Source organism: Phyllobates terribilis, unplaced genomic scaffold (assembly GCF_046119375.1).
Source record: "Phyllobates terribilis strain yellow unplaced genomic scaffold, ASM4611937v1 Scaffold_5__5_contigs__length_657084704, whole genome shotgun sequence".
NCBI lineage: Eukaryota > Metazoa > Chordata > Amphibia > Anura > Dendrobatidae > Phyllobates > Phyllobates terribilis.
Window position 1 is genome coordinate 23,807,571 of NW_027362765.1, and position 14,189 is coordinate 23,821,759.

Genomic DNA, 14,189 nt, shown 5'->3' on the forward strand with positions numbered 1-14,189 from the left:
TCATTCAAAAGCAGGCCACCAATATAGCTGAAAGAAAAAAAACTCTGTGATTGCCCCCTATTTGTGCATATTTCAATGTACTGATTTTTTGCTTGTTGATGTGAGCTGTTGCCACTGCTTTTGTGTTAGGTGAATGCCAAGCACTGCTTGGATAATCCTTTTTGGGAAGGAGGGAATTGTATTGAATAAATAGAAAATAAATGAAAAAATACAGGCTTTTAACTCTGTCTGCGCTTAAAAATGCGCATGTCACATGATGCCAACATACAGACATGAGATGCCAATACCATGGCCCTTTGCTGCTGTAGTTTTTTTTGGTTGTTACTTTTTGGGAAGGGCAAATTTTGGGTGAAAACACAGCCGGATGATGTTACCTCTGACAATGATACTGTCAGTTTGAGTACATTGTGCACATTCTTCTTCTGCCACCAGACAAGTTAATCATTTCAATTATGGAATTTCATTTCCTGTAAATTACATTTCTCACTTTTCTCCCTTTTCGACCCCTAAGCAAGAGAACACAAGTGTTGCAGGGTATTCCACCACGATCAGAGAAATTAAAATTTTCAAGTCCCATAGAGAAACAAAGTAAAAAAAATATATAAATGTAAAAAGAAAACATAAAATTAAGAAAAAAAATCAAAAAAAAAATATTACACCGATAAAGATGCATTTTTATGTAAAATAACAAAAATAAACAAAAAGTACACATATTTGCTATTGATGCATACAGAACGCTGTGATCTATAAAACTCTTGCACTATTTCACCCCTGCAGTGAACACAGTAAAAAAAAATCAACACGGCAAAAGCGCTGTTTTTTATCATTCTACCAGACAAAAAGTGGAATAAAACTCCATCAAAAAGTCATGCAGACAAAAAAATGTAAAAGTGAAAAAGGCCTCTCACCCCCCAAAATAAAAACGCCCTCAGGCTGGGTGCCCACGTAGCGTTTTTCAAGCGTTTATGCTGCGGAATTTCCGCAGCGTAAACGCTTGTTAAACGCTAGGTAATCCGCACCCCATGGTCCCCAAGGGGATTCCGCATGTTCTATGCACACGCTGCGGATTTTTCCGCAGCGTTTATGCTGCGTACAAAAATCCGCAGCATGTCATTTAATTTTGTGGAAGCGCAGCGGAACTCCCGCCATTGACTTGCATTGAAACGCATAGAAACCGCGACTGTACATTTGTACAAGCGGCTTCTATGCGTCTCTATGTGCGGTGGTACCCAGTTCTGGAGGAGAGGAGACTCTCATCCAGACCTGGGTACCATTGTACCTGTAAAAAAAAGAATAAAATAAAAAATAAAGTTATATTCACCTGTCCGGCGGCTTCTCTCTGAATGCCGGCATCGCTTGAGGACCTGTGGTGACGTCAGTCATGTGACCGCAGGCCCTTCACCGCTCTGTCTCGCGATATGCCGGCAGCCGGGAACCAGACAGGAACGAGCGCTGCAGCACATACCGGGGCCTCGGGGGTGAGTATAGCTTTATTTGTTTTAATTTTTACGGTTCACACTTTGCCGTTTGCATGGATTTATACAGTGTGACCTAGTTGTCAAGCACTTTCCAAGTGATGCTATCGCCTGGAAAGCGCTTGTCAATCTGCATGCGGAAACGCATATGGATCCGCATGTATTCTGCAGGAAAAATGCATGCACAATCTGCATGCGTTTTTTCTGCCAGGGAGATGCAGAAATGCTGAAGAAATTTTCTGCTTCATTTCTGCATTGTGGGCACATAGCCTCACTCAGCTTTCCCGGTGGAAAATAAAAAATGTATAGTTCTCAAAATCTGGAAATCCATAAAACATTTTTTTCTATTGTTCATATTATGCAAAAGTAACAAAACATAAAAAAAAAAAACTAGATAAATCTAGTAATCGAATTGACCCAACGAATAAACCTGTCCTATTACTTATACCACACAGTGAACAGTGTAAAAAAAAATTGTGATTTTCAATTTTTTGGGTTTTATTTTGCCTCCTAAAAATCGGATTAGAAAGTGATAAAACAGATATGTCAGCAGAAAAATCAAAAAGCTCTAGTTCGCAAAATATGGCAATGCAAAACTGTTATAGATATAATTGCAAATCTATAAGATTTGCCAATTATCACCAACTGTCACTACTCACTTAACTAAAATATTCAACCTCTCCCTCTCATCTGGTATTTTTCTCTCCTCTTTTAAACACTCCATCATTACTCCATTACTTAAAAAAAACATCCCTTGACCAGAACTGCGCTGCTAACTACAGACCTGTTTCCCATCTTCCCTTTTATCTATAAACCCCTGGAACGCTTGGTCCACTCCCGCATGTATTCTGCAGGAAAAACGCATGCACAATCTGCATGCGTTTTTTCTGCCAGGGAGATGCAGAAATGATGCAGAAATTTTCTGCTTCATTTCTGCATCGTGTGCACATAGCCTTAGGCTGTGTGCCCACGTAGCATTTTTCAAGCGTATATGCTGCGGAATTTCCGCAGCGTAAACGCTTGAAAAACGCATGTATATCCGCACCTCATGTTCCCCAATAGGATTCCGCAAGTTCTATGCACATGCTGCGGATTTTTCCGCAGCGTTTATGCCGCGTTCAAAAATCCGCAGCATGTCATTTAATTTTGCGTTTCCGCAAGCGGAATTGCCTTTGTCCAATGCATAAAAAACGCAAGGCAATTCCGCATGTGGAAAACGCGTGATAAACGCGCGAAAAATGCGCGATAAACTCGTGCGGAATTCCGCATGCGTTTTTCCGGGAGAGGACTTGCATTTATGCAGCAGAAATTTTCTGCTTCATAAATGCAACGTGGGCACATAGCCTTTAGCTTAGTGCCCACGATGCAGAAATGAAGCAGAAATTTTCCTGAGCATTTCTGCATATCCTTGGCAGAAAAACGCATGCGGTTTTTCCATGCGTTTTTGACACGTATTTGACGCGTTTTTGCATGCGTATTTGCCATGCGTTTTTCCAATGCAAATACACATGCAGAAACGCACAAGAATTGGTCATGTCCGTATTTTTTCTGCGAGTAAAATCTGCGCAGAAAAAATCCTGACCATGTGCACGGAACTTGCAGAATGTCATAGGAAGTCATGGAATAAGGTATGCAATGCGTTTCTGGAGCCTTTACGCGCTGCAAATACGCACCAAAAACGCATCGTGGGCACACAGCCTAAGGCTATGTGCCCACGTAGCAGATTTGATGCAGAGCGTTTTTGCCTCTCTCTGGCAGAAAAAAATGCATGCAGATTTACATGCGTTTTTTCTGCCAGAGAGAAGCGTTTTTTCAGCGTTTTTACATGCGTTTTTGCATGCGTTTTCGCAAGCCGTTTTCCAAGCGATTTTGAGCATCACTTGGAAAAGTGCTTTACAAGTTGGTCACACAATATAAATCCATGCAACCGGCATGGATTTATAATGTGTGAACAACTGATGCTTTAAATGCAGCATCTATAGTAAAAAAAAAAGAGAATTAAAACGTCCACTCTCCTCGGCGTCCCGCAGTGTACTGTCAGGACCTGCGGTGACGTCATTTAGTCAGCTGATGGTCACGCGACCATCACCTGACCACCGACGTCAGCGGTCGCGTGACCATCAGGTGACTAAATGACGTCACCGCAGGTCCTGACAGTACACCGCGGGACGCCAAGGAGAGAGGACGTGGCCGGGAGCAGACCGGGGGCCGCCGGAGAGGTGAGTATACAGGTTTTGTTTATTTTTAACTTTTTTATTTCTTTTTTTCACCGCGTGGTAGCCGGGATGATAGGAGTTGTAGTCTCCTCTTCATCCCGGGTACCACACGCACTGCGATTACGCTGCAAATTCGCAGCCATTGAATTTAATTGAAACGCAGCCAATTCACATATACCTGCGGGTTTGCTGCGTTTCAATGTTCCTCAATGGCCGCGAATTTGCAGCGTAATCGCGGTAGAAATGGTCATGCTGCGTTTTGCTACGCAATGCGAATTTGGCGTGCAAATTAGCGCATCATGTGCACAGCACATTTGAATTCACATTGCTTTGCATGGCAGACTGTTTTACAAGCGTTTTCGCAGCCGTAAAAACGCTGCAAAAACGCTACGTGGGCACTTAACCTTACACTCTACTGAAACTGCCCTCATTAAAGTCTCTAATGATCTACTAACAGCTAAATCTAATGGTCACTACTCCCTGCTGATTCTCCTAGATCTCTCTGCAGCATTCGACACTGTGGATCACCAGCTCCTCCTCAATATGCTCTGCTCTATTGGCCTCAAGGACACTGTTCTCTCCTGGTTCTCCTCCTACCTCTCTGACCGCTGATGACACACAATTATACACCTCTTCTCCGAACATCACCCCTGCATTATTACAAAATACCAGTGATTGTCTTTCTGCTGTTTCTAACATTATGTCCTCCCTCTATCTAAAACTGAATCTGTCAAAAACTGAACTACTCGTATTTCCTCCCTCCACTAACCTACCTATGCCCGATATTGCCATTTCCGTTTGTGGTTCTACCATTACTCCCCAGCAACAAGCCCGCTGTCTTGGGGTCATATTTGATTCAGATCTTTCCTTCACTCCTCACATCAAATCACTCTCTCGTTTATGTCATCTACACCTCAAAAACATCTCAAGAATCAGAACTTTTCTTACCTTTGGCTCGGCAAAAACTTTTACTGTAGCTCTTATTCATTCTCGTCTGGACTATTGCTACTACTCTTTACTAATGGGTCTCCCTCTTACTAAACTTTCCCCTCTCCAATCCGTCCTGAACACAGCAGCCAGGATCATATTCCTCGCCAACCGCTAAACCGATGCCTCTTTCCTGTGCCAGTCATTGCACTGGTTGCCCATCCAATACAGAGTTCAATATAAACTTATCACCTTTACCAACAAAGCGCTCCAAGCTTCAGCACCCCCCCACATTTCCTCCGTCGTCTGTTTACCACCCTACCCGTGCCCTCCATTCTGCCTTGGAATACACTACCCAGGACAGTTTGATTAATTCCCAATACCCACAGTTTTAAGTGTGCTCTAAAAACCCATTTCTTCAGACTGGCCTATCAACTCAACACACTTATCTAGCACTCCTAATTTGACCCATATTAAAATTTTCTTCAAATTCATGCACCACCATCCATGCACTTAATAGCCTCTGTCTGGACTGTACACATACTGGCTGGCGACCAGTTCATGTAGTATTAGGTACATATACCCGATTTAGTATATTATGGCCATATTATACAACATATGTACATGTTACCTTTGTGTCCCCCCTATTTTCTCATAGACTGTTGGCATGCGAGCAGGGCCCTCACTCCTTTTGATATGAGTTATGCTTTTTCTGTAACATTTATATTGTCAGTATAAGTCCCCCCTAAAATTGTAAAGTGCTGTGGAATATGTTGGCGCTATAAAAATAAAAAAAAATTATTATTATATAAGATGTCTCATAGTTATCATAGTGAGTACTGAAGCAAGGCTAGTAATCTAGTTAAACTTTAGATGATCCTAACTGTGACTGAGAAACATCTAACCCCCTTCTTTGGAAACTGATAATTAAAGAAAATCCTCTATGCATAGCAGATGTGAGTCCCATCCTTAGCTTGCCAAAGAATGTGGAAGGTGACAGAAATATGACCGGTAGAGAGAGCCTGCCACCTCATCAGCTTCAACAGAAACACAGAATGCAGAGCTGGAAGGACAATAAACGCAATAGGATTTTATCTGGATTAAAATGAATAGAATGTGGGCAATGGTGCTCACATGGTCGGGTTGTGTGATCACAACCGCTAAAAGGTTTAGGCTGCTGCAGACCTACGGCTATGAGAACATCAAGGATTGGAGTGAAAATAGGTTTAATCTGCGCTGCCAGCGGAAAAGTGATGAGCAGTTAAGAATCCAAGAATGCAGTTTATTGGTCATCGCGTTTTGAAGTGTCACACTTCTTCATCAGGACAAACCACAGTGAATGCAGCAACAGATTTAACCCGTTTTTACTCCAATCCTTGATGATCAGAAAAACAAGCTGAGTACTTAAAATCCTTTGCCTCCCTTTTAGAAATTATGAATTGAGGTTTTATGAACAGCCTCGATATGATAGATGTGAAAATCATATTTTTGGAGTCATGACGGAGTGGCGAGTGTAATGCATTGGCTAAGTCACTGGGCGTTGACCATATCACCTTCAATTGGATAGCGATCAGATGGATGATGGTATACATGCCATTATTCCTATATAAAAATGTTATAGCTTTGTTTCTCTTATTCTGGCTACAGGCGTAGGACGGCACAGTAGCAGGACATTTAGATATCACCTGACAAACGGAGCATGTAGGTATAATAATGATATCATGAATTATTCACCTAATTGAACTTTCTATTTGATTTATTTTGGTATAATTATAATTGATTATTTGGTATAACTCTGATTGATTGAAGGTTATCATGAAAGGTCTATATATGTGACCCTTTTTTATACATTCATTGAAACCATGATGATAACAGTATTAATTGAGATACATATAGTTGTATGAGGATTGTGAGCCCTTGCGGGCAGGATCCTCTCTCCTCCTGTACCAGTCGGTGACTTTTTTTTGTTCAAACTATTGTACTTGTTTTATGCTATGTATACCCCTTTTTCACTTGTAAAGCGCCATGGAATTAATGGTGCTATAATAATGAATAATAATAATAATAATAATGAGGATAGGAATTGTGTCTTTATAATTATTTTGATTATATCTGACCAGATACTATATTGCAACAGGAACAAGAGTATCATGTCCTAACTATGTGTCTATAACTATTCCTGTGCCACTTTTTGCACAGTCTGGTACCTGAATTTATTGTGTATTTTAAATTTAAGTAATAAAATTATATTTTAATAGATTATGTAGTCACATGGTATATCCAACTCTGGGTAGTATAGGATATATACAGATTATAATATATTTGAGAGTGACACCATTATACAAATTTTTGGTGATATTGGACTTTTTTTGATTTATAAAAATGTTATAGCTTTGTTCCTCTTATTCTATAACTTTAACCCATACTATACATGTCGGATGTCCTATCGGCCAGTATAAACAATTGGTGTTGGCGGCTAGTTTTTCGTGGGTTATTGGGAAGCTTTGTGGTGACTGTACCAGAGTGAGTGAGTATGTATGTTTGTGTGTATATATCATATATATATATTACATATGTTGGAATCACATGTGTATATATTATACGTTCACTGTGAGCTCCCTAATATCTGGCCTAGTAGTTTAAAGCAGCTGTGGCCTCGTCCATCAATCGTCAGTCAATTGCGTAATTGTCTTGACGATTGGAGACTGCGGAGTGCTGGCTTTTGATCATCGGGCAATGGCGTGGAGATATCTACGGGATCTCCTGGCTGTTTTCTGACAGACCATAATAAGGGTATTATATAAGGGTATTTTCACATACAATTTTAGAGACTGAAAGATGAAATTATGGATCTCAAAATATGGTAACAAAAGTTTTTTAGTTTGTTTAAACAGTAAAATGTAAAAAAAAAGTATATGAAATTCAACTCTACTTGGAGATTTTTTTTTTAAGGTTTTCAGTTCAGTTTTAAGATAAAGTGAATGGTTACATTGTTTTTTTTAATCACCCCTCCCCCAACTTTAAAATAAAAAGGCTGAAGCAATGACTCACATAGCCAATGATTGTCGGCATAGAAGTGTTGCCATCATAAGATATTCATCTCATGTTCCTGTCCATACTGAGAGAAAATACAACATCTACACATTCTATCTTTTCATATATTGCCCCTTTTTTCCAGTAATTGTATTATTACATGGTATTCCTTATGATTTTACATTTCCTCATTGTCTCTCCATTCAGGTCCCTACAATATCGGATCCTCTCAATAATCATCTTCTGTATGAGAGAATTTTCCAGATTGAACCATCCAGAATAGACCTGAACAGGGACAAAATGATGGAGAGGATATTACACCTCACCATAGAGATCCTCTTCCAGCTTACTGGAGAGGTGAGAGATTCTGATGATGTCACATTACATCATTCTTATCTATGGGAATAACAGATGGACAGAACTGGAGAGGTGAGGACTCTGGAAATGTCTGTAGTGAGATTTATTAATGTGTCTCTCCATAACCAGGATTACACAGTAGTGAAGAAGACCTCTAGTGAGCGCTGTCAGGACCCGGTGTCTGAGGGATGGGGAAGAACCCTGAGCCCAATAACAGAGCCTCCACCTCACCCCCCGATACATGAGGACATCCATGACCAAAAGATCCTAGAACGTACCTACAAGATGATTGAGCTGCTGACTGGAGAGGTGACACGGTTGGGCATGCTGGGACATTATACAGTAATGCTATGAAGGATTTGGTGAGATGATGGTATCATTGTATATGTCAGGTTCCTTTAAGGTGTCAGGATGTCACCATCTATTTCTCCATGAAGGAATGGGAGTATTTAGAAGGACACAAAGATCTGTACAAGGACGTCATGATGGAGGTTCCCAATCCCCTCACATCACCAGGTAATAGACAGGACTAAATACACACAGCCTATGATGATCGGTATGTAAAGAATGAATTCTGTCCCGGTATGTGTTTCCTCCATTTCTATCCTGTAAGAGGACAACACCAGAGAGATGTCCACATCCTCTTCTTCCACAGCACTATGAACAAGAAAATCCTAATGTTCCTCAGGATCATCAGGTAGATGGAGAAAAGGTGTCATGAGATCTCCCCTGTGATGTGTGTTTGGACTTGTTTCATCTACCAGTATTAATATACCAAAGCATTGTAGCCGACCAAGTTCATCCCTTCATGGCAGCTGTTTACCCTACGGAAGAAATACAATATCCTCTGCCGCAAGGGAGGTATTGTTATCCATTGCTTGCAGGAACATTACTGCAAGCTTTTCTAGCTTCTCCAGCCTTCACAGATCTTAATCCTATAGAGCATCTCCGTGACCAGGTAGAAGGGGTTGTTCAGAGATTGTCAGAACCATCATTTAATTTGCAGCAACAGCAAGAGGCTGGTCTGTCCCATGGATCGATTTTAACATTGGAATCTAGACCATGACTGTAAAGAAATGGCACCAGAAGGACCCCGCAGAATCCCACTGTTGCCACCAATGTGAAGAAATGGCAGCAGACAGACCCCGCAGAATCCACCCGCCTGACGTCACAATTACGTCAGACAAAGCACGTGGTACAGATCTGCCCTTTGCACCAATGTGATGTTCCGCACCCCCCTTGAGGATGCGTAAGTTCAGATTGGTACAGTTATGCACAGACACCCCCTGTCCATACGGGTACAGGAAGGCACTAGGGAGTGAGAAGAGGAGGCCCACTCAGTCACTGACGTGGCACCACACGCGCCCACAACCCTGACCGGCTGAGAGGCTCCTTCACTAGCTCCAATGAAGCAGAGCCTGGGAGAGCTGTCACCAGTTTCTATTATATATAACAGACTTATATCAGGCTAGAAACCTGCCCGGTAGCGTGTTCGTTGGACCGAACGAAGGACATAAGGGTTCATGGATCGAGATAAAAGAACAGCTCAAGGTTAAATTCCATATTTAATCGCCGTAGGGGCACGCTAGACAAACACTATATGCATAAGGGTTATACATACACAATGATCAGAGTTGCAAGTACAATAGTAGTGGTACAACATGTATAAGCAGAACTTAAGAGTCAATTGCCAGTTAGATGTATAGGCCTGGCTTGTGGGGAAGGGCTGCCACATGGGAGGCTGTGGGCCCTCTCTTGTTGAACGGACTCCTTCCACATGACGTCATGTCATGGCCTCCCCAGGAAAAAAGACAATGGAGCCAGGTCGGCCAAAGCTTTAACCACTCTGGATCACTCCCACTGCTGCCTCCTGGCTGGACTCAAATCTCCTCCCCCTTGTCTCTCTCAGCTACAAACTCTAAAAATTAAATTGGGCTATACCTCTTTAATGGGTTGTCCTGGGAGCCGGTTCTGGTGTCATTGGATCAAGCCAGGCCCCTGCTACGTGTGCATACCAAGCATCGGGGCCCTAAGGCCTCCTGCTAGGCTGTGTCGGGGATCTCCCTTTCCGTACGCGCTAGACTGTGTTGAAAGCTAGGGTGACATTCCCCATTCTCTTAGGTTTCCAAATATTTGGTTGGTGTATCACTGTGATATATTGTATTCCCATAACTTGGTGTTGAATTATAGTATCTACACAAAGGAAGAACATGGCTTGTGGGAAGGGCCATCCTGTGCAGCTTTCAGCTGCTGTGGGATTTGTCACACCCTGCTTCTCAGCCCCCTCTCTTCTGCTTGCTGCAAAAGGTGTGGGATTACACTGCATAGAAGCTCTCTATAAAACCAACCAGTGCACACTGATTGACATGGGATTATCTTGAATATTCTTCATAATGACGAATTGCTGATGTTCTGAAGGCAAACTGATGTCCATCATGCTAATAGATGGGTGTCTCTAACAAAGTGGCCATTCATTGTCTGTTGACAGGATCGTATCACAATTTTCAGGATATAGACTCTTCTGTATAAAATTAGGTTACAAGATAGATTTTAACTACAGCTGTCATGTAATTTTTATCATATCATTCTAATTAATACTTTATTCTGGTCTTTAAAATCATTTCATGCAACTTCTCAAAATTGTTGTGACTTTTATATTTATTTCAAGGTTGGTATAGGAAGAAAATTAGTGCTAAAGAGACAAATGTGAGAGGTGAGGAGTGGTGTGAAGGGGAAATTTCTACAGAAATCCGCACAGGTGAGTAGTAACATAACCACAAAAAGAGAACAGAGAATAGCCCCATGTTCTACTAACTCATATTTGTTAATTTAATTTCCCTCGGGCAGGAAGGATGAAAGGCTTTACCCCGTTTACTCCGTTGTGGCATAATGGGGGCCTTCCAGAGATCCATAAATTGAAAGGATTTGGAATATGGGAAAAATTGGGAATAACTAATGTGGCGCAAATATTAGAGGGGGAAATACTTAAATCGTTCCAACAGATAAAAGACGAATATTGTGTCCCACAAACCAGTTTCTACTTTTATCTCCAATTGAGGCACGCATGGTTTGTACAGCCACGACATATGCAAAGTAAAATCCAACATCATATACTGTTTAATACGCTACTATGCCATAGAGGTGGGAAGGGAATGATATCCAGAATTTACGGGATACTTATGCAGCAATTTCAGTGGGACAGACCCTTAAATGTCAAGGAGAGATGGGAATGTGATATTGGTACTATAACCTCAGAGGAGTGGGAAGATGTGGTGGAGAGTGTTCCGACATTATCTACATGTGAAGCACATAGACTCTCACAGTTGTATTTATTACATAGAGTATATAGAACCCCCAAATTTCTACAGCGCATTGGGGTAAGGAATGACAGTATGTGTCCGAAATGTGGAGAGGAAGGAGCAGATCTTATGCATATGATGTGGATGTGTAGGAGGGTCACTGTATTCTGGAATGAGTGTGTGCAATATATTAATATTGTGTTTGAGTGTAATTTACCCCTACATCCTAAAGTATGTGTATTAGGCCATGTGGAAATAATAGGATGTGAAGAGGATGAAATAATAGCCATTAAGAGGACTCTATACCAGGTCAGAAAGCTTATAGCCGCACATTGGCTGGATCCCTCCCCTCTCAGGTTCCAAGAATTCCTGGATAGAATGCGTCTTTTATTAAGATTAGAAGAGGGAGTGTACAAAAAACGGAAGGCTATACGTAAATTTGACAAAATCTGGGGTAAATGGAGCATGTTTCATGGTCATTATGTCATGTCTAATTTAAATATCACTTGAGATTGAAATGTTGTGGTCTCCCATATTCTGTATAACTAATTGCTGATTGTCGGATGCTATGCTATATATCCTTGGATCAATTTAGCAATGCCTTAACGGTCAAATAAGCTATATGATAGTACACGGTCTGTAATAACAAAATTTGCTCTTGTCATATGGTTCTTGGGGTTATAATGGGTAGGGGGAAGGGGAATGGGTGGGTTTTGAGAGGCACTACCAGTTTGGTGATGTCTCACTGTTGTTTATTTGTAATGTTGAAAAATATTTTAATAAAAAATATCTGATTTAAAAAAAAAAAAGAATTCACACAGTGAAGAAGCTATTTCCATGTCCAGAATGTGGGAAATGTTATGCATCGAAATCAGTTCTTATTATACATGAGAGAAAGCATACTGGGGAGAAGCCATTTTTATGTCCAGATTGTGGGAAAGATTTTACAGCTAAATATAAACTTGTAAGACAGAGCTTTCATGAAATGAGGAAACCATATCCGTGTCCAGAAAGTGGGAAATGTTTTCACGTCAAATTAAATTTACTTAGACATCAAAGAACTCATACAGGGGAGTAGCCATTTTTCTTTTTCATACTAGGTAATTTTATTGACAAATTGTATGAGAAAATAAAACTCAGATTTCAGTTAACCCCTCCACGACCTTGTACTTATCCCATACGTCATGGAAGGGAATGAGTTCCTGACCTAGGACATATGGGATATGTCCTGACAATTTTGCACACAGGATCTGTGCGCACTCGATCGCCCCTGGATGTTAAGCTGACAACCAGCTCTCACTGCCAGGAGCGGTACTCGAACTGACCCAGTTGTTTAACCTCCCCAATGCTGCGATCAATATCTATTGCTGTATTTAGAAGGCAGCGTCATTGCGAGGGCTTAATTGGTGCCATGGTAAACTCAAGTTTAGAAGGAATCACAGAGGATTTCTAATGACAAGAGAGGAGGCAGCGAGCTGCGGTAATGAAATGGCTCTGAAGTCAGTTTATTGGCTCGCTTTAGAAAAGCATTAGTGAGAGAAGAGCAATCTCTTGATAAGGCTGCACAGAATTGGATCCGACACGGTTGTGGAAAACAAAAGCTGGTATCCCGAAGTCATGAATCAAAGTACAAACCTAGATATGTAGATAAGGGCATTTTTCAGCTCTGCATCTCCAGCACATATCAGAGACTCAAAGAAAAATTCTGTGCAACCTTTTCAGGCATCTAAACAATCATGAGATAATTTTTAAAATTCTTCTAATGTTGATAGTTTATCACTTGGAATATCCTAGATCTCTACGCTTCTGAAAATGTGCTTCCCAAATCTGTCTCCCATTTTCTCATATAACCCCAGGTTTCTTCTGCTCTTAGTGCATCCCTCAACATCGCATACACTGCAGATAGTATGAGTTAGTAGATAGGTTTGTACACAATCTTTCGACGCTCATTAATTCTCTAAGCAACGGACCCTGATTCTGTACACTATTATACTTTTGAGCTAACTGGGAATAAATGAGACAGTCCAAGACACGACTACATACAGTACAGACCAAAAGTTTGGACACACCTTCTCATTTAAAGATTTTTCGGTATTTTCGTGACTTTGAAAATTGTGCATTCACACTGAAGGCATCAAAACTATGAATTAACACATGTGGAATTATATACTTAACAAAAAAGTGTGAAACAACTGAAAATATGTCTTACTAGATGGTGGCCCGATTCTAACGCATCGGGTATTCTAGAATATGTCTCCCGACGGTGGCGTACTTATTTTAAATCTGCCGCCAATTGGCCGGAGACCGTGTTTAAATTTGGCGCCACAATCGCAGATTGGTCGCGGCGGGCGGCCGCGAGCAATCAGCAGAGCGGTGTTTAAATTTGGCGTCGATATCGCTGATTGGTCGCGGCCGGCGGCTGCGACCAATCAGCAAACCGTGTTAGTGAGGACCAGGGAGCATCCACCTGCCTTATAATGCCCCATGCAGTATGTCACATCCCCCCTCCGTTATAATGCCCCATGCAGGATGTCACTCCCCCCCCATATAATGCCCCATGCAGGATGTCACATCCCCCCCTCCCTTATAATGCCTCATGCAGGATGTCACATCCCCCCCCTCCCTTATAATGCCCCATGAAGGATGTCACCCCCCCCATATAATGCCCCATGCAGGATGTCACATCCCCCCTCCCTTATAATGCCCCATGCAGGAAGTCACATCCCCCCTATATAATACCCCATGCAGGAAGTGACATACCCCCCTATATAATTCCACATGGAGGAAGTCACATCCCTCCCATAGTGCCCCATGCAGGATGTCACACCCCCCCCTCCCTTATAATGCCCCATGCAGGATGTCACTCCCCCCCCACCATATAA

At 41.7% G+C, this 14,189-nt stretch overlaps 1 protein-coding gene across 2 annotated transcripts in view; it reads left to right on the plus strand.

Moving 5' to 3' along the window:
- LOC141271786 (uncharacterized) overlaps positions 1-12,444 on the plus strand; it is a 30,872-nt gene extending 18,428 nt beyond the window's left edge. The window contains exons 8-12 of one of the 2 annotated variants that reach the window (XM_073681933.1): positions 7,859-8,008; positions 8,138-8,317; positions 8,401-8,524; positions 10,677-10,766; positions 10,856-12,444. In XM_073681933.1, the coding sequence (XP_073538034.1) occupies positions 7,859-8,008; positions 8,138-8,317; positions 8,401-8,524; positions 10,677-10,766; positions 10,856-11,817 (1,506 nt within the window). In that variant the 3' untranslated portion in view covers positions 11,818-12,444. Of the gene's footprint in view, positions 1-7,858; positions 8,009-8,137; positions 8,318-8,400; positions 8,525-10,676 lie in introns of both variants that reach the window. The other variant, XM_073681934.1, reaches the window with a different exon arrangement.
- Positions 12,445-14,189: the final 1,745 nt, after the last annotated feature.